The 19566-nt window shown below is 35.6% G+C and overlaps 3 protein-coding genes across 5 annotated transcripts in view; 2 read left to right on the top strand and 1 right to left on the bottom strand.

The window, feature by feature from the left end:
• The window catches only part of LOC125230711 (formin-like protein), a 152277-nt gene extending 139634 nt beyond the window's left edge, over positions 1–12643 (top strand). For 2 of the 3 annotated variants that reach the window (XM_048135967.1, XM_048135968.1), the window contains one exon: positions 9432–12643. In XM_048135967.1, the coding sequence (XP_047991924.1) occupies positions 9432–9644 (213 nt within the window). In that variant the 3' untranslated portion in view covers positions 9645–12643. The remainder of the gene's footprint in view (positions 1–9431) is intronic. The other variant, XM_048135969.1, reaches the window with a different exon arrangement.
• Positions 12635–14170, bottom strand: LOC125230712 (phosphopantothenoylcysteine decarboxylase). The gene is made up of 3 exons (XM_048135970.1): positions 14017–14170; positions 13704–13907; positions 12635–13346 (listed from the first exon to the last, which is right to left on the bottom strand). Exons 1-3 carry the CDS (start codon positions 14137–14139, stop codon positions 13080–13082), a joined length of 594 nt encoding a protein of 197 aa, XP_047991927.1. The 5' UTR covers positions 14140–14170; the 3' UTR covers positions 12635–13079.
• Positions 14171–14518: 348 nt separating this feature from the next.
• The window catches only part of LOC125230615 (GATOR complex protein NPRL2), a 130709-nt gene continuing 125661 nt past the window's right edge, over positions 14519–19566 (top strand). The window contains exons 1-2 of the mRNA XM_048135832.1: positions 14519–14902; positions 16022–16178. Coding sequence (XP_047991789.1) covers positions 14694–14902; positions 16022–16178 — 366 coding nt within the window. The 5' untranslated portion in view covers positions 14519–14693. The remainder of the gene's footprint in view (positions 14903–16021; positions 16179–19566) is intronic.

Below are 19566 nucleotides of genomic sequence, written 5' to 3'. Positions count from 1 at the left end.
AGCCTGCCTATCCCCGCAAACATTATTCAAAGACGTGTGTGAAGGGCTAAAGGCCGATACCTCCAGGCAGACAATTATGGTCGCGTGATAAATGATAAACCATCAGCCCTATCACACTATTTGTAAGTGCGATAGGGACGGCCCGATGTTATACCATTTATCGCGCGACCATGATTGCCCTGCCGGTCTTCGGAGGCCTGTGCTGTGCATTACGTATATGCGGGGTGTATTAAAGACTAACAGATAGGTACTTTATTCTTTTTGGTCGTTAGGTTTTTTATCAATTTATCATTTATTTTGATACAAAAATAAAGTATGTGTATAAAATAAAAACCTAATGAATAGAGTACAGCTAGCAGCAGTCATGTCAGAGACACAAAGAAAGACAGGGAATATCGACGCATATCTTATCTTATCCAATACTGCCATCGGCATCTGCATCAGACTCTTGATCTTACCCAATTTCCGAGTCCCTTCTCTTAATTTCAGTTCCTTGAGTTGAAAATGTTGAAACTCATACTTAGTATTAAATAAACCACAAATACATATAAAAATCACAATATAATTTTAAATTATGGCTTAGGCCCTGTACCAGTTGCAGTCGCCACGTCTGTAAAGCCCCTTGTAGTTTCTTTTAAATGGAAAAATACCTAGATGTCATGTCATACACATCTGTGATGTAACTGAAAATTAAAAAACATCGCTTAGAGATAAGGTTCAAATTAGCATGGCAAAAAATACAGTGCAGTCAAAATACCATCAAAATACGAAAAAGCATATGTCAATGTCAATATCACTGCCGTATGCCGTATTTCAGGCCATAAGGGCTGTTTTCTCAAATATGAAAAAATCTCAAAAGCAGAACTTTAAATAGTATTTTATGCAACAGGCGTTTAAAGGAGATCAAAAAAGACGAGTGGCGTGGGTAACAATTTGAGGCGAAGCCGAAAATTGTTATTAAGACGCCACGAGTATTTTTTGACTCAGTTAAACACCGTTGCATACAATACTTTTTCTACGACCATGCACTTAGTTGTTAATAGGTTTCTCGAATAACTTTCGTGAAATTCACACTGTTTCCTGTATTTTGACGCAAAGGTTTGCACTGTCAGCTCAGCTGCCCAAAGCCTTCCGCGCACGCGCGCCGTATCGTTATAAGGCGTTGCCATGGTTACAGGGCCAAACAATGCGTTTTCAGTTTTTTCGATACTGCGCGCATGCGCGGAAAGCCGGCGGACACTGGCTTTGGGGAATAGACTTTTATGTAGGGTTTTAAAGATGTATGCACGACCCTGTAAATGACGAATAATAGTTCGGGAGTAGAAAAAAGACTTTCTAGGAAAATTATTTTGAACTTGATAGGTAGAACAATTTTTAAAAGTTGTACAAAAAAATCTGAACTAAGTTTGTAACTATATGAAAAGCATTTTTTATCTTAGATTGCATATTTTATATACATATTATCGTAACGAATTTTCTTTCAAATAAAAAGAGAATTATTAGAATAGGTTGACGGTGTCTACCGTAAACTGGGGTTACATTGACCAATTTGGGAATTTAACACTTTCGCTACCAAGAACCCGACTGTCGGGTACACCGCTCGTAGAAGCGTAGCCGATTACATGGGTTTCCCCGTATGTAGCGAAAATGTCGTAGCGCCGCGTAGAGCCCGGTTTCGAAAGTGTTAAACGTAACGTAACTAAGGAAGAAAAAAAATGGGACCATCAACTTTTTAGGGTTCCGTAGCCAACTAGGAACCCTTATAGTTTCGCCATGTCTGTCTGTCCGTCCGTCCGTCCGTCCGTCCGTCCGTCCGTCCGTCCGTCCGTCCGTCCGTCCGTCCGCGGATAATCTCAGTAACCGTAAGCACTAGAAAGCTGAAATTTGGTACCAATATGTATATCAATCACGCCAACAAAGTGCAAAAATAAAAAATGGAAAAAAATGTTTTATTAGGGTACCCCCCCCTACATGTAAAGTGGGGGCTGATTTTTTTTTCATTTCAACCCCAACGTGTGATATATTGTTGGATAGGTATTTAAAAATGAAGAAGGGTTTACTAAGATCGTTTTTTGATAATATTAATATCTTCGGAAATAATCGCTCCTAAAGGAAAAAAAAGTGCGTCCCCCCCCCTCTAACTTTTGAACCATATGTTTAAAAAATATGAAAAAAATTACAAAAGTAGAACATTATAAAAACTTTCTAGGAAAATTGTTTTGAACTTGATAGGTTCAGTAGTTTTTGAGAAAAATACGAAAAACTACGGAACCCTACACTGAGCGTGGCCCGACACGCTCTTGGCCGGTTTTTTCAGTCTTTTCCTGCTAAAAAGCTAACAAGGTAACAAAATAAGTGATATCAGGATTATTGTTTTCTGTCACAATGCCTGCACGTATGAAATGTTTCTTTTTAACCCAGTGGTTGACTGGTAGAGAATGCCTTAAGGCATTATGTCCACCATTTGTACTTATTTTTTTATGTGCAATAAGGAATAAATAAATAAATAAATAAATAAAATAATGTACGCAGAAAAAAACGATGTGATCAAACATAAACTGACATTGGGGTTACTTTGATACACTATATATTTTTTTTAATGATAATCGAATGTAATCCCTTACAAAAGTATTTTATGTCAAGAAAAGATAAAAAGAATGGTTCGCAGTCAAATATTACAACTCTTTAACGCTATTTTGGGGTTACTTTGATCAAGAATAAAAATTAACATCTTCGAAAAACCAACTTTTTTTGCAATTATTTCAATATTTATCACAAGAAGCGATCAAATTATCAGCCTCAACAAGTACCGTGACAAAATCAGACAATAATTAACTATGTGTCATTATGGTCAATGTTACCCCATGCAAGTGATCAAAGACACCCCACAGAGTAAATCATTACTTAGTAGTAAATACCTAGTTTGACTTTATGATACAAAATTCAATACAATGGTATAGCTAAACACATTTCTGGCAACCTAATATTCACTGTGAACCTTTTACTTTAATACCCACTACGTTAGTTTATAAGTTTATTTAAACATGAAAAATAGCAATAAACTATGCTTATATTTTGACACGTTATCCGCACTGCCCACGACCATACTTACTTATTCACCGCGTCAGAGCACCATCTAACTATAAAGGTTGGTTAAGGGTTATCATAATATGTGTAGATTTCATTACCGACCACTCATAACATATTTAATCCTTATTTTTTGGTAAAATAAATATAATACGCTCGTGACAGGTCATATTTTGTTCGCAATCCGAAAGAGTCAACCCTTTTCCCTATTCACCCCCTTCCCGACCCTATTCACTCCAACGTTAGGGTGAGCGAAAATTACTAAATAAAACGACATATTTTCAAAGACAAACCGAAGTTCACACTGCCGGAAGATTTTTTTGTGTAAAAAATTAGCATGGCACATATAAAAAAACGGCTATCGACGTTCAAAAGTCGGTTTTGGCCCAGTTCACCATAAATTACGTTAGTTATACCCGTTCCGACCCCATGAACCCAAAATCTTCAGAAAACGATGTACTATGTAGCCCAATTTTATTTGGTATTTTGGAGGTAACTAGTAAAAATAATTTAGTTTTACAATTGTGCGAAAATAAATTCTCATCTGGCCGGTTTTTTTAACCTGGCCTGGTGGCCTAGTGGTAATAACGTTAGCTGCGTAAGCTGAAGACCCGGATTCGATTCCCGGCTCAGCCACCGTGGGCCTTGTCGTTTTTTCTTTCGTGTATGATATCTATTTCAATATATGTATGTATGTATGTGAACACTTTATTGTACATAAGACAAGTTAGGACATAAAAATACAGTATAGTTATGATGTACAAAGGCGAACTTATCCCTATAAGGGATCTCTTCCAACCTTTGAGCGAATTGAAAATGTATTATTTATATAAACTTGAAAAAGAACAAATCAAAAATGATTCAATAAAATAATTTTATTTCTTCCCTAGTTGTATAGTTTCATACTTATGATTTTTATTTTAAAGTAATCCGTCTATATTATAGCAACCATGGGTGATTTTTGCGGACTTAAGTAGAAACGTGGAGGTAGACAGAAGTGTGATTAACATTTCTAAGTGTTAATTTCTTGTATCTAGTCTAACTACGAAGCAATACATTGACGTATAAATTGCGTCCATATACAGAGAGGTCATTCATAAAAATACCACTTTAGGTAAGTTATTGTATACAATGTGACAAGCATTGACCACACATCCCAATTCACCCCTCTTCCGACCCTAATCAGCCCCTTCGTAAACCTATTCACCCCCTTTGCGACCCGATTCCCCCATTCCTGATCCCATTCACCCCTCAGGCCGCGGATATTTATTCATCCCGTAAAAATTCCCCAACACAGTTGCATCGCTTTCTTCATGAAAACCATTATAAAAATGAAAATATGTCTTATGATTTTCTGTTATACATAAACTTTAGAAGTGTATACACATTCAAAAGGATAATGAACGATTAAAATGAGTAAAAATCCAATAAATTTGAACGTCAACTTTGACAGACATGAAACTGTAAATAAAAATGTGTGGCTTGCACATTTTCACTGTAATTTTAAATATGTAACACATTTTTTTTTAGTAACATATTGTGTATAATACTTTTCATTCAACAGATAACTGTTATTGGCCTAAGACTATGTAAAAATACCTATGTAAGTTGAATATTTACGGCTGTTGTCCTAAATACCAATAATAATAATAAAAAAAAACATAATATATTATTTTCCTACTTTGATTGCGGAAAATAGAAGGAATATGTCAAGAAATATAATAACATTATATACCCCGGAACCCTTTTCACCCCAAATTACGGTATTTATTAAATTGTCAAGAGTGAACAGGCATCTTCTGGGCGAGCTCAATCCATCGTAGGCCACGTCTTTGCCTTTGGCTAGTCTGTGGTCAAGAGTAAGCCCATTTATAATTTAAAAAAAAAAACCGGCCAAGAGCGTGTCGGGCCACGCTCAGTGTAGGGTTCCGTAGTTTTCCGTATTTTTCTCAAAAACTACTGAACCTATCAAGTTCAAAACAATTTTCCTAGAAAGTTTTTATAAAGTTCTACTATTGTGATTTTTTTCATATTTTTTGAACGTAGGGTTCAAAAGTTAGAGGGGGGGGACGCACTTTTTTTTTCCTTTACAAGCGATTATTTCCGAAACTATTAATATTATCAAAAAACGATCTTAGTAAACCCTTTTTAATTTTTAAATACCTATCCAACAATATATCACACGTTGGGGTTGGAATTAAAAAAAATCTCAGACCCCACCCTAATAAAACATTTTTTTTTCATTTTTTATTTTTGCACTTTGTTGGCGTGATTGATATACATATTGGTACCAAATTTCAGCTTTCTAGTGCTTACGGTTACTGAGATTATCCGCGGACGGACGGACGGACGGACGGACGGACGGACGGACGGACGGACGGACGGACGGACGGACGGACGGACGGACGGACGGACGGACGGACAGATGGACAGACGGACAGACGGACAGACGGACGGACGGACGGACGGACGGACGGACAGACAGACATGGCGAAACTATAAGGGTTCCTAGTTGACTACGGAACCCTAAAAATTGTCATTATGTAAAATGTCGGAAACTACGAAACCCTACATTGACGCGCTCTTGGTCGATTTTTCGTCTTAATGCTATGTAAGAGATAATAAAAAATTACACCTCCCAATTTATAATAAGTTTTTTTTGCAAAAAAAAATATTTATTGTTCTCCGAGACATTTTTAAAAACCCCTGACTCAATGGGTATACGACGTTTCATAACAGAGTTCCTATGATCACCTTTCTGCTCCATCATCAGATTAGCTCCATGATACCATAATATTGCATTGTCACTTGATTTACATAGGTGTGCAAAATTTCAGCTCAATTGGAAACCGGAAAGTGGGTCAAATTTAGCTTCTACGTTTTGACTCAAACTAACATACCTACTAACAAGGCAAGTTAAAAAAATAAATAATAAAAGCTTGTATAAAGGCTCGTTTTCGTGAACTGTCAAATCACCTCATACAATTTACGGCTGTAAGGCAACCAGGTAGGGTTTATTATTGCACTTTAATTACATATTAATGATTTCTAGCCCGTAAGATATATATTTGCTTTAACAATGGATAGATATTTATGCGGGTGAAAGTGTAATTTAGGTTTTTATAAAGAATCAAATATTTTTAAGCGACCCGATCAGATATGTATGCGGATAAGGACCCTCCCACATCTACCGTCTTGCGATCGTAGCGTCGGGCCAACTGTATGGCTAAGCCGCGCTGACGCGGCGTCTTTTTCCATACAGTTGGCCCGACGCTATACGCTCGCGAGACGCTAGAAAGAGAGACGATGTTTTTGCCGGTCACGGAGCATCACAAATTTTTGCCGGGAACATGTCGTCATATACTTATGTTATGGCCCACTATAGAAAATCAGATATTTTTGCACGGCTGTTCATAGTCATTTATGCTGGTCAACAGCTGGTGTTCCATGAATATTTGGTTTAGTTGAGTGGAGAAGTGCCATTCAAAACAAGCGCTTTGTAAACAACGATGTATTTAGGTGATTTATAATTATTATTGTTTTCAACTTACGGTTACGTGTTCGCGGTATGCACAGAGTAAATCTTTAATGAAATTGAGTCATTTTTTTATATACACAATTAAATTTGAACCAGAAGCACTATACCTATACCCGCTCGCATTCCCTTTTTTCTATTCTAAGTAAGAATCGATTAATACGTATCTGAATATGTATGAATAAATTAAATTGTAATTGTTTACATACAACCTGTGAAGTTTGGTTGACAAAATTTGACGTAGGTACTGTCATATATATTTTTAAAATGACGTATTGTTAATACCAGCGTAATGAAAATGTATTCCAATGAGTAAAACAAAACATTAAACTTTTTTTCAATTTAACCGAACTAGAATGAAATCATTTATACTCATTCGGTTGTGTTCGTTATTTTCTTTGATAATGTGATATATTTTTATTTATTTTTTATGCACAAGCCATGCACCTTTAAATTTTAAATGAGATTGGATCTCCACCTGACATATTTGATTTACCCTATTTATTTTGAGCACAGTTTTACACTGGTATGGTTTTTCGTGTACGTACACTATTTTCTGTCAAAATATTTGTCAAATTTAATTGTCAACGCGGAGCGACCGGCGACACGTCTGCCTCCGACGAGCCGCTCACGGCATCTAATCGAAAGGAGAATTCTGACAGCAATGGCGAATGTATGGAAATTTTACGATAGTTTAAATTTAAGGTAAAATTTCTTTGTTGCCTTTGAGAGGAAAAATATAAAAAACCTCAAAACTTCTAGTCCATTTATCTGGCTTTTAGAATCACTTAATGTTATAACTAAAGTATTGAATTTTTTTAACAAAGTTTACTAAACGGCGACATACGTTTTTCTCATTTTAGGTCAACTTTGCGTGGGTTTATTTATTATACCTTTAATAATTAGAGATTCTGAATAGTCAAAAGTTGTAGACACACTCTTTAAGATAATAACTCCATTTATTTTATTTCATTTAATTTAGAAATGTGAGCAGCATTTGTTAAACGCCGAATGCACTTTTCGAGGATTTCGTACGACCCCCTCTTAATATTTATGTATTTTTTTGGTGCAATCACGTAATGAAACTAAATTTATATTTTCTTCTTTATAGCCGTGTGTAAATATGACTACAAGTTTCTGTCAATACCATTATGTACAATCAGCAATATGAATACAATAAAAGTACCAAAATGTATACACGACCTAAATGTATCAGTCAATAAAGTCCTGTTTACATACCTAATTAAGTAATTACGGAACTTCAGCTGTATTTATATTTTTGTGTACAGTGTACACATAAGAGCAATGAATCTTGTTTATTAATATAGAAAATTTAATTGCTAGTACGTATTGTTTGGTTCATTGTGTTACGATTATTATTTCCATTTTATTTTAGCGGAGCTAAGATACTTAGTACATAAGATGTTATATGTATTATATATGTATATAATAGGGCCCTTTATCTTCCTACGCTGCACTTGCATGGAATAACAGGGAATGTCTTCTTTACTTACAACTTTAATTTTGCGGTAAACTATTTACTTATAGCTTTTTAAACCTTATGTGTTTTGTAACGTCTCTATCACTTATTTTATCATGTTGTGCTCTAAACGATATAATTAGTAATTCATTAGGTATTATGTGGAACTGAAGAGTCTAAAGTGTAATAAAGTAATATCAACTATTCATCAACATCAAAAACACATTTCTAGAGTTTAAAAAAGTACCGTTACCGAAAGGCGCTTTTATAAAACGTATTTTTTCGTATTATTAGATGTAGTATCATTTTTTTTACTATGTCTTGTAATAAGTATTTCTTAATTTCTTGATATACATTATTACAATCATCAAGACTGCGTGATCCGACTGTATCTTTCGACATATTAAACTTTCTTGATAACATTTAAAAAATAACTGAAATCCATTTGTTTGGCTATTTGTAGGTATGTGAAATACAGTACGAATAGGGTTGCAAATAGAAAAAAAACCAAATGTTTTTTTTCAGAATTATGAAAAAAAAAAACATGAAAAAAAACCGAGCACCATGGTTTTTTTTCTAAATATGGTTTTTTTTTTCAGATGAACAAATAATTCGACAATACCGGTTTTTCGTGACTTGTAACTTGTTTCAATAACAAAACATACATTTTAATTTGATTAACATTCATTATACAAACGTTTATTGGGGAATCCCCGATGCTGCGTGCAGCGTGGAGAGGCGGTGGTGTTGCCAACAGTAAATAGTGATAACTACCAAAACTACAGATTTCGTAAATGTTATTTTTATAAGACCAGAAATTAAAGTTATTTGATTAAATTCGTTTAATAGTTGACATTAAGTCTAAAAAACCGTATAAAAGTATTAACTGCTTTGCAAATTTTGAGATTTCGTACTTTAGAAAAAAAACAAACTCCAGAAAAAAAACTTTTTTTTTCAAGGTTTTTTTTCATGTTTTTTTTGCAAGCCAGAAAAAAAACCGTTTTTTTGCAACCCTAAGTACGAATCAAGTATCAACATCCTTGTTGATTGGTCTAACGCTAAAATGGTTTTATGCATGCCATTATAAAAGTATGTGCTAATTAATGTATTGTTGTGTTTTGCATGGAAAAAATAACCATTAACTATGTCCCCATTTTTTTGCAAATCATTTTTGGTTGTCCTACATTGGTTAGAAGTTGTATAATTATCTTAAAGAATATAAGCATGGTATTGACATGTAGAAAATTAAAATCAGAAACAGTAGTTAAATACCCATTCACAATGGCTTATTAAACCATCCAAGTACTAAAACAGTTTAAATTTCCCCAGGAGGCTGTAATCAACGAACTGAAAACGAAATCCCAAGCCGTCGGGGAGAAAAAACTTCTGCACCAAGACGAAGTATACAACGGGGCTTTGGAGGATATCCTACACGGGCTACGAAGCGAGCCCTACCGCCGCGCCGACGCCGTGCGACGGTCGCACCGCCGACGCATCAACTCGCACAGACTCTCAAAAGGACTAGAGGAACTAGACGTATGATACGAACCTACCTCCAGTGACCAACTGGAAAACGCCTCCGTATTAGACGCTGTCAGATCTATTAACGCGCGCGATGAGAAATTAAAAAAAAAGAAAAGGAAAGACTTAGAAATGGTTCATAAAAAACAAACCATAGCCATCTATAATATAGACGATGACTTCTCAGATTTTACTACAAACACTGTTAAAAAACACAAATCGTCCCCGTATAGAGTCGCCCCGACTGAATGCGAAGTTGAAGAGCGGTGCGATCTTATCAAATCGACGTATGACGTTATTTCGAAATATACGCGAGCGATGTTCGACAAGCAAAACGAAACGGTCGTCTGAACGTGCCTAATAGTTAATAAAGTTCGTTTAAGCTGTGTTTGGCAGGAAACAGTGTGGAAATGTTCTTATAAACGCCAAATGCTTCTTTTGAACGCCACGACTGTAATAAGCGATCAAAACGAACCTTATTGGAATGTACAGTGAATTAGAAATTACAATGAATTCATTGATAAATTCGCCACGCCAGTTCCACATTGCAAAGCTAGCTTATACGGACTAACCCCCTTTTGCACTCGCGACAGTGTTGCAAGCCTTAAAAAATAACCCTATTTATTTAGTCGTTGGTAAAACCACTTTTTAAAATAGTTAGCGGAGCTAACGAAAATGTATCGCGAGTGTACTTGGGGGTTCATTTGATACGCCTGAATTTCATTCCATTGCTACTCACGAAAGTATTTTGCTACGGACAATTTACAGTTTATTTTGATACACATGCTTAGCTTTAGACATTTTTGTAGCGCCCTGTTCTAGTGCTATCTCTCGCTCGCACAATACAAAAAAGAGAGACGGCATCATAGACCAAATGGGCATATTAGTACCGCTAGTTAAAGGCCTTTAAAAAATTTACTCACATTTATCTGTGCGTATTTTGAAAGGATGTAATTTCTAATATTTATACTCGTATAATTAATATTACAGTGTCCTTAATATGTATTAAATATTACATAAATATTTAACGCAAGGTATCTTTCGTATAAACGAATTAGTATAAAATTTACTATATATGCATTTATATATTCATAGCATTTGTACGTAACCATATTGTGATAGTTCAAAATATGTAGCATTTATTCTTCAATTTTCGTAACATCAACTGGTTTGAGTGTAGATAATATGTCTTTTTTTTAGGTGTACTTCTTATATTTTTATATGATGTTAGCTAAAAGCCCAAAACAATCCATACAGTCAGCTGCAAAGAAACATTATAAAAAGGTAACATTGTAGGTGAGTATACCATATAAATACGAGTATACTGACTGTACTTCACGCAAATATTGCCATTTTTCGTCCCTTTGGGTTTTGAGCTGAGAACATTTGAGCAATGTATAATTTTGATTAGGATTCTCATGTTAAGTATTGCGTATTTCAGACATGACATAGATTGTAATTATTTATAGATTTTCGATTCCAATTAGATTTAGTTTAATATAAACACGATTATGTTCAATAAAACTAATTTTGAAATAATTATAATTTGGTATATCGGGAAGTAAATTCTAATTCGTTACGATCTGAATTGCATCTCGAATAAGTTGATTTTAATTAATTTATATTATTTGTGTAAATATTTGTTTCGTTTTTGCAATAGTACCAAGTTTTATAACATTTTATTGTAAATATAGTATTTTCGGATTGGTTGAAATTGTAATAGATTTGATTTACGCACTTTATTATTATAAGTATAAATTATACGTTATTAAGAATACAAGTTGGTACTTTTGCAGAATAATTGTAATTGGTATGGATACTTTATGAATATAATTTAATATATCACGCACATATGTTAGGTTGAGTAGGTAGGGTCCTACGCAATAGGTGCACATTGACATTATCCCGTCTGTATGCGCCGTCGGTTAAGACGTTCTGTTTACGTTGTTCGTACTTCTAGTTACAAAAACGGTTTGTGTGCAAGTTGATTGCTATCAGGATTAGGCGTGTTGGCTTGTCATATTAAATAATTTAAGTACCTAATCACATACATTTGAGAAACCAATCCAAAATGGAACCTCTTTAAAAACCTTTAAGTGTATTTTTTCAGCAGGAGGGCTGTGCCTTTAGGGGCTAAAGAAATTCATGAGCTGATGACTTTTGCCTTAAATATTGCAAAATTCTTGTTTAGCAATCAACATGCACTGAACGGTAAAAAAGGTGCTTTTCGCACAACTTTTCTGGCTTAAATACCTAGTTAACGGCTAAGTCAAAATGTTAAAAAACAATTGTTTAAAACTTTAAATTAATACAGGGTTTGTATCGGATTACGCACATGTTGACAGTTTAAGGATTTCAAAAGTTTCCACCTATTTGAGTAATTATTAATTACTATTAAGTAATAATTAATTAATTACGGTTTTGTGTCCAGTTATGTTTCAAAGGTTATTGTAGCCCTTTTTTATTACAGATGTGGTAAATTTGAAATAACCTTGAAGTTGAGTTATTTCTTATAATTTGTTCCTGAGTCATGGATGTTTTCTATGTATAATAAGTAAGTATATCGTCGCCTAGCACCCATAGTACAAGCTTTGCTTAGTTTGGGGCTAGGTTGATCTGTGTTAAGGTGTCTCACAATATTTTTTTATTTATATAGCTTTTTTGGGTGTCAACATAAAAGAAAAATGTTTAATTATTACAATTAAGGATGGTCTTTTGATAAAAGTGATTTAAGAACCATTTAACTAATTATGTCCATCATCAAAGCAGAAAAGTGTCTGTAAAATGGCATCCTATAATGGTTGATTGTGAGGTTAAATTTTTAATAACCAGAAGTTTAACCACATCTGTAGTAAAAATTGAGCAATTTTGGTAGAAGTTTATGATAATGTTTTTTGTATAGTTATATTCGTATGTGATGTATACCTGAGAGTTTTAATCGGTTCTTCATAGTTTGTATCGCATGTACGCTAGTGTTAGAAACAGTATTCAGTGATGCAATAAAACATACATTTACAGTATCTACAATTGTTTTATTTTGTGTATTATAAAAATATATGAATTAGTTCTGTAAGTGTAAATGAATTTGATACCAATAAATAGGTAAATAGTATATCATCAAAATCACTTTTCGGATGACTTTCCTGGAACAGTAATTTAATAACACTTTCGCAATCAAGAACCCAACTGGTAGCCACTCGTGAACTTTGCTCAGACGCCAGACAACCCGTTGTGTCGCCATACAAGTGGACAGTTCTAGATAACATCCGGTTTCTATCGTAGAGCGCCATTTTTCGTCTGGTAGTGAATGTGTGGATTTCTCTCATTATAATAAAATTACCAAAAAAATGGCCTTGCCTTAACTCCATGTTCAAAATACAACAGTACTCTTTTTTAAGTTCACTTTAAAACTAGTCAACAATTAGGTACAACCAAGCAAAAAATATTAAAACTACTTCATTTAGAGAAACTTTTACATGCAATCTTTTGAATCTCTTCAACAATAGTTGGCACCTCAGCCATAGCGCCTATCCCTGTGTCGCCACAAATCAGTGTTTTGCTTATCGGGTGTATCTCTTTATGGCCCCAGTCTGTCAGCACCTGGACTTGTTTGGACGTGATAGGGTGCTCCCACATACGCGTGTTCATTGCTGGACAGAAGAGGAGGGGCTTGGACATGTCCCATGCTCGAGTTGTGCAGGTGAGCAGGTTGTCACAAATGCCCTGAAAAACAAAATAGAATCATTGTCGGAGAAAGATATTGAATGCCCAATTTCTCACAGATTTGAAGTCAAAATTATATACAATATAGTGTGTTTTATTCCTTATAATGTCACAATATCATGATAACGATAAACAAATTAATTAATACATTAAAGACGGGCTACATTCCCACACATACACAGTGAGGGTGCTGAATAGCTATTCCAATTCTTCCTGGTCACCTGAAGTCTCCCGGAGTCTTATATATATTTTCTTATGCGCCCTGGAGTATATACCGTCAGACACGTTAAGAATATGAAGAGTGCCTACTGTAAATTCAATAAGTTCCATGACAAGCAAGTGTGTTGAAAAATGTACCTGTGCCATTTTTGCTAATGTATTAGCATCCAAAGGAGCTATAACCATCATGTCAGCCCACTTGCCAAGTTCTATGTGCAGCACCGGATCCCCCCTTTGCTTCCAAGCCTGCCATTCCGAGTTGTCGTCAAATATCACCACTCCAGAAGGCAATTCACTAGTGGAAAAGAAGTGTTTCGCATGTTCTGTCACTATTAGACGTATCTGCAAGTAAATATTATACATTTTATTGCTGAAGCTTATTGCTATGCGTTATTATTTACAAACACAGTGTGATTCAGTGTTGTGTTTACTATACTGATAAGAACATAACCTCAAATTGATAGCGGCTCTCGTTTTTGTTTAATTCCAATAAGGTTTTCACTAGAATAGGTATTTTTAATGCAGCGACACTTCCAGTCGCGGCGACCAGCACTTTATAAACATTTTTATCCATTTTAAATAATCTAATAAATCAAAATTTTATCTCGAAAAGACGACTTCACTGACGTTTTAGAGACGTTTTTTTGTCAGCTACCAAATTTCACCACAATACAAAAATTTTGTAATGGTTCAAGAAAACTCTTCTGACACACTAATTGTTTCCAATAAAGAATATCATACGTGAGATTAAATTTATTAAATATTACAACTAGTAATTAATAAATCATGGGTTTGTATGACGATTCTATAAAATATATCTTGCTATTTTTCGGAAATGAACCTTTATATTTATTTCCAATAGTAGCACTGAAGTTCAACTGTCAAAATTATCACAATCAAATCAAAATAACAAAAATAAATGTCAGTATTGTCAGTTGATTACGCAGCGTGTGTGGGGTAGGTTCGCTGCTCTTGCGGATTAAAGTACACTTTTTATTTACGTGTAATAAATCGTGTTAGTGTGTCAAACTTATTAGGAAGTAAATTTTTCTGTATAGTGCGTTGTTAATATAGTGTCGTTGATAAGCGTAATGTGTTGATTGTGAAGTGTCTAAATTATAAATTTTGATGTTTACGATGGATGCGAACTCGAAGTATTACGAGGGCTGTGGTCAGGAAGGGCCGATTCGGTGCATATTTCTGTGTGAATTCCACCCGACGGCCGGGCCTAAGATAACCTGTCAAGTGCCAGAGAACTATATTTCGAAAGACATTTTTGATACGGTTAGCCACTACATCATTCCAAAAGTGCAACTGCAACGTTGCACTTTGACAGTGTAAGTTTATACCTTTCTAAAAGTGAATAAGATTCACGTGTATCTTGTCCCTTGCATTGGAGTTCACAAAGTAGATATTCCAGTTCTAATAAGACATTATTATGGTCAATTAGTTCACTTTCAAGTTGGGAATTAGTCACCCCACTTGACTGGAAACGAAATGCCGATGCCGTTTCTAATACGATATGTGATTAAGATAAAATTATCGTGGTTTGATTTGATTATATGCAGTTACTTGTTATTCCTACTTGCATTTGAAAATTAAATTTCTATTAGTTTGCTTTCATGGGTGCTCTCATCTAAAATAGTATAGAAGCGATTATTATTACAGTATACATATTAATTTATTTAAGTATTTCACGATCATATTGCATATAATGCTTGAGAATTAATTTTGTCAAAATTGACCATTGTAACCAAAAAGCGTAAAATGATTAAAATTTATTTAATTTATAGCCACAAGAAGCAGACACAAGGCCAATATATATTTTTTTAAATTCCTTTAAAAAAAATGAAAAAAATCTGAAAGCTTAGTAGCTATGTTTATTAATAACTATCTATTTACACTGCTATCTGCAAAACATTTTAATCAAGGTTTGCTGTTATGAGTGTGATAACATGATAAGAGACATGTTAGACACACATGGTCTATTGCTGTGGACTGCAATCTATTACTTGCCAACAGATTTAATCTAACTTTTCCTAAGGGTTGACTGGCAAAGAACACTTTATGGCATTAAGGCCTGATTTAGACGGCGTGCGAACTCGCATGCGATTTTAGTTACATTGCGGGCTGTTGAGGTTAAATACATTCAGCACAGCCATCAAATACCGCAATGTAGTAAAACTCGTATGCGAGTTCTCGCACCGTCTAAATGGGCCCTAAGTTTGCCTTTTATAGAATGTGTGTATAATTTTTTGAAATTGTTATGTACATTTTTTTTTCAATATGTTAAAACTTTTCAGTACCAATAGAAACTTTTCAAAAGTATGTATACACCCTGAATTTAAAATAATATACAAAATATGTATCTTTTTTCTCAACATTGTTGTTTTAAACATTTAACCTAATTTTACAAGATGTGAGGAATGGGCTTTTAAAATGTATACATTTTACAGCACGCTCCTAGGATCGAAAATCCTGGGCTTCCCGGTGAGGATAGACAACAAGAAGTATGCCCGCAACGCCTTTTACTTCAACCTGTGCTTTGTGTGCGATGCCTGGGCTCGGACGGTGCACTTGGAGCCCCTGGTTAAGAAGCTGACGGAATACCTTGTAAGTGATCAAGTCTGTGATTTTCTATTTAGGTTTTACTAGTAGTAAGACGGGCTTTTCGGAGCAATTCAGTAGCACATTTATATATTTTATTAAGAATCCATATTGTCCCACTCCTGGGCAAACTCCCTCAAATTCCTGCACTAATCCCTATCCCCTGAAGTCTCCAACTACTCTCTGTCAAAAGCGTCAAGCTCGTCCTGCCATCTCTGGCGATGTCTAGTGCAATAGTAACAATACAAAGTGTGAGTGCAATTAATACCTAGCAAGGTACATGACCAGCTCACCATAGATACCCTAAGTACGTCTTCACATTATCGGATGTAGGACCGATATTTTAAGCCGCCATCTTTGATTTCTGCCTTTGAAATCTTTCTTACACTCGATATCGGATCGGATAATGTGGAAACGCACTAACGCGGATTAATCGCAGCACCAGCGTTACTGAACCATCGCCATCACCATACAAGCTGCCAGTCACTTTAATAAATAAATAAATATTATAGGACGTCCTTACACAGATTGACCGAGTCCCGCGGTAAGCTCAAGAAGGCTTGTGTTGTGGGTAGGTACTCACGTACTCAAACAATGATATATATTATATAATATACAAATACATAGAAAAGATCCATGACTCAGGTAAAAATTTGTGCTCATCACACAAATAAATTACCGGCATTCGAACCCGGGACCGCGGCTTAGCAGGCAGGGTCACTACACGCCAGGCCAGACCGGTCGTCAAAACTTTATAAACAATCATTGGTATTAATAGGTAATAGGTACCTAAATAAAAACTAACGTAAACTTAACTTCTACAAACATATTTTTATTTTGCGGCTGTTTAATGAGAAAGGTACCTACCATAACTGATAATTATCACTTATTCACACTAAACACTAATAATGGTTTTTTTTTTTCAACTTCTAGATATCTTAAAACTCTACCTAGTACCTACCTAACTCCATAGTCTCCATACACATATTAACTTAGTTGGCTAACATATTCTCCTTCGATCGTTATTAGTCGAACATCCGGTATAGTTTCCATTTTTGAAGATAACACGGCGATTTATATTTAAATGTGTTTTTTACACTACGTTTATCTAGTTTGTTTGGCAATTAAAACGTATCAAGTTTTTCCATATATATCCACGTTATGTGCGAAATAGTACCCACCGAACATAACAACAATAGGTACGTAACCAATTGGCTTAGAATATTATTAAAATGTATGTTGTTTACGCCACCTAATTAAATATGCGGTATACGACTACTACACCCCAACCCAACACAACCCGCTACCTGTCTTAATTAGTAACTTTTGATGTTGATGTACAAATTGTATAATGAAACAGGCTCCCAATTTACTGTATAGGTAATATAGCCCCGTTTTTTAAACGCTAGTCGGGGACGTCGGGGGTTTTTTTTTTTCAGAGGTGGAGGTAATCCTCATTGGATACTGCCGACCGACAGCATGCCCGACTCGGCTATGCTGGAGGTTTCCTCTTAGCCGCGTACGGACTAAAGCCCTCCACCCTGTGTAGTAGTTTATTACTAGAAACTCGGCGCTATCGGTATAAGCTTTGTTTCTGAGTGTGTGTTTGTGTGATCCGGGAGAGTGATAAATAAATATTGGGGACACCTTACATCAACTTAGCCCCAAACTAAGCAAAGCTTGTAGTATGGATGCTAAGGGACGATATACATACTTAAATAGATAAATACATACTTATATACATAGGAAAACATCCATGACTCAGGAACAAATATCTGTGCTCATCACACAAATAAATGCCCTTACCGGGATTCGAACCCAGGACCGCGGATTAGCAGGCAGGGTCACTACCGCCAGCCAGACCGGTCGTCGAGTCCAGTGATGTGTGTATGTGATGATTTGTGGAGTGTAATGTGTGTGTTGAGTGTACCTAGGGACGTCGGGGTAGCAAAAGATAGCCAATAAAGATGTGGCAATAAAGATTATTTTTTTTTTTTTTTTAAGTACTACTATCTGGAAAATCCGCTAGCTTTACCACAGCTCCAGGTGTTCCCTAAACCTATCGACGCGGAATGGGCTCTAGTCTAGCCGACCAAAAATCGCTCGTTAGTATGATAGAAGACGCTTGACGGGTCGTCGTCGCTGAACGCATGCGTACGCATATTTATACATACATACAATCACGCCTGTATCTCATGAAGGGGTAGGCAGAGCACATGAAACTACTCAAGTTTCAGTGCCACTCTTGGCAAATAAGGGGTTGAAAGAAAACGAAACTGTAACATTGCAGTGACAGGTTGCCAGCCTCTCGCCTACGCCACAATTTAACCCATATCCCACAGTCGACTTCTACGACACCCACGGGAAGAAAGGGGGTGGTGAAATTCTTAACCCGTCACCACACGGGGGAGCATGCTAGGGCATGTTTATACTAAGCAGATTCTGTTCTGCGTCGTTAGGTTTGGGGAGACCCTAATTGTACTATGCACAACTATGTCGGAGAGGTGCTATGCGAGTGTAGTCACCAAAGCCAAAATTGGCTAAGATGTTCTCAGCGGTAGAACGCAGTGGCTATGACCAAAAACGGCTAGGAATAGATGATGATGATGATACTAAATATATTAATACTATTCCTACTGATTTTGTTATAAATCACATACTTCCAAAGTACAGTCATCCAAAAAAGTGGTTTACCACTTTTCGACCTTCTCTGTTTAAAAATAGAGTCGAAAAGTGGTAAACCACTTTCATGGCTGACCGTAATTAATCTAATATACTGTAGCTTCATCCTAGTCGTAGACAATATGTGCGTTGAACAAATATTTTACGTGACAGTAACTATTACAAATGACTCTATTTTAAGGCCCATACAACTATAAAGTCACAGTAAATTAAAATTACTTAATAGCGCACGCAATTTGACTTGGCGCCAAAACGCTGAGATAAATATGAAAACCGCTTCGCGTTTAACACCTCGAAATAACCCTATAATTACGTCATTGTTATCGTACAGTGACTCTTGAGTCTTGCAGGACGATTCGAAAGTCTGCTGATATCAGAATGGCATCCATCGTTGTTATCTCAATCTCTTTTTGTTATATTTTTAATCCCAACGTAAAAACAACGGGGTGTTACAAGTTTGACGTGTCTGTCTGTTTCGTCGTAGCTTTCGAACGGATGAACCGATTTAAATTTCTTTTTTTTGTTTGAATAGTTTGAAAGCTGAATTAGTCGGGAGTGTGAGTAGACATGTTTGATAAAAATCGGTCGACTATGTCGGGAGTCCTTTCAAAATTTAAATTTTGTATCGTGGTGATCGCGAGCGAGACAACTACGCTCATTCAGTAGGTATCTGAAAAAATCGTAAAAAATAACAGTACTTTAGTTCGAACTG

The sequence above is a fragment of the Leguminivora glycinivorella genome, chromosome 10, assembly GCF_023078275.1.
Source record: "Leguminivora glycinivorella isolate SPB_JAAS2020 chromosome 10, LegGlyc_1.1, whole genome shotgun sequence".
Taxonomy (NCBI): domain Eukaryota; kingdom Metazoa; phylum Arthropoda; class Insecta; order Lepidoptera; family Tortricidae; genus Leguminivora; species Leguminivora glycinivorella.
Note: the sequence above shows the minus strand (reverse complement) of the source record. Positions and strands in the feature narration are given on the sequence as shown.

What these genes read in the sequence shown, in the direction of transcription:
- LOC125230712 (XM_048135970.1), bottom strand. Translation starts at nt 14,139, where the DNA reads ATGGATAAAAATGTTTATAAAGTGCTGGTCGCCGCGACTGGAAGTGTC. An exon ending in AGAGCCGCTATCAATTTGAG is followed by an intron (nt 13,908 to 14,016) that starts GTTATGTTCTTA and finishes ATTTACTTGCAG; the next exon opens with ATACGTCTAATAGTGACAGA. An exon ending in CATTAGCAAAAATGGCACAG is followed by an intron (nt 13,347 to 13,703) that starts GTACATTTTTCA and finishes TTTGTTTTTCAG; the next exon opens with GGCATTTGTGACAACCTGCT.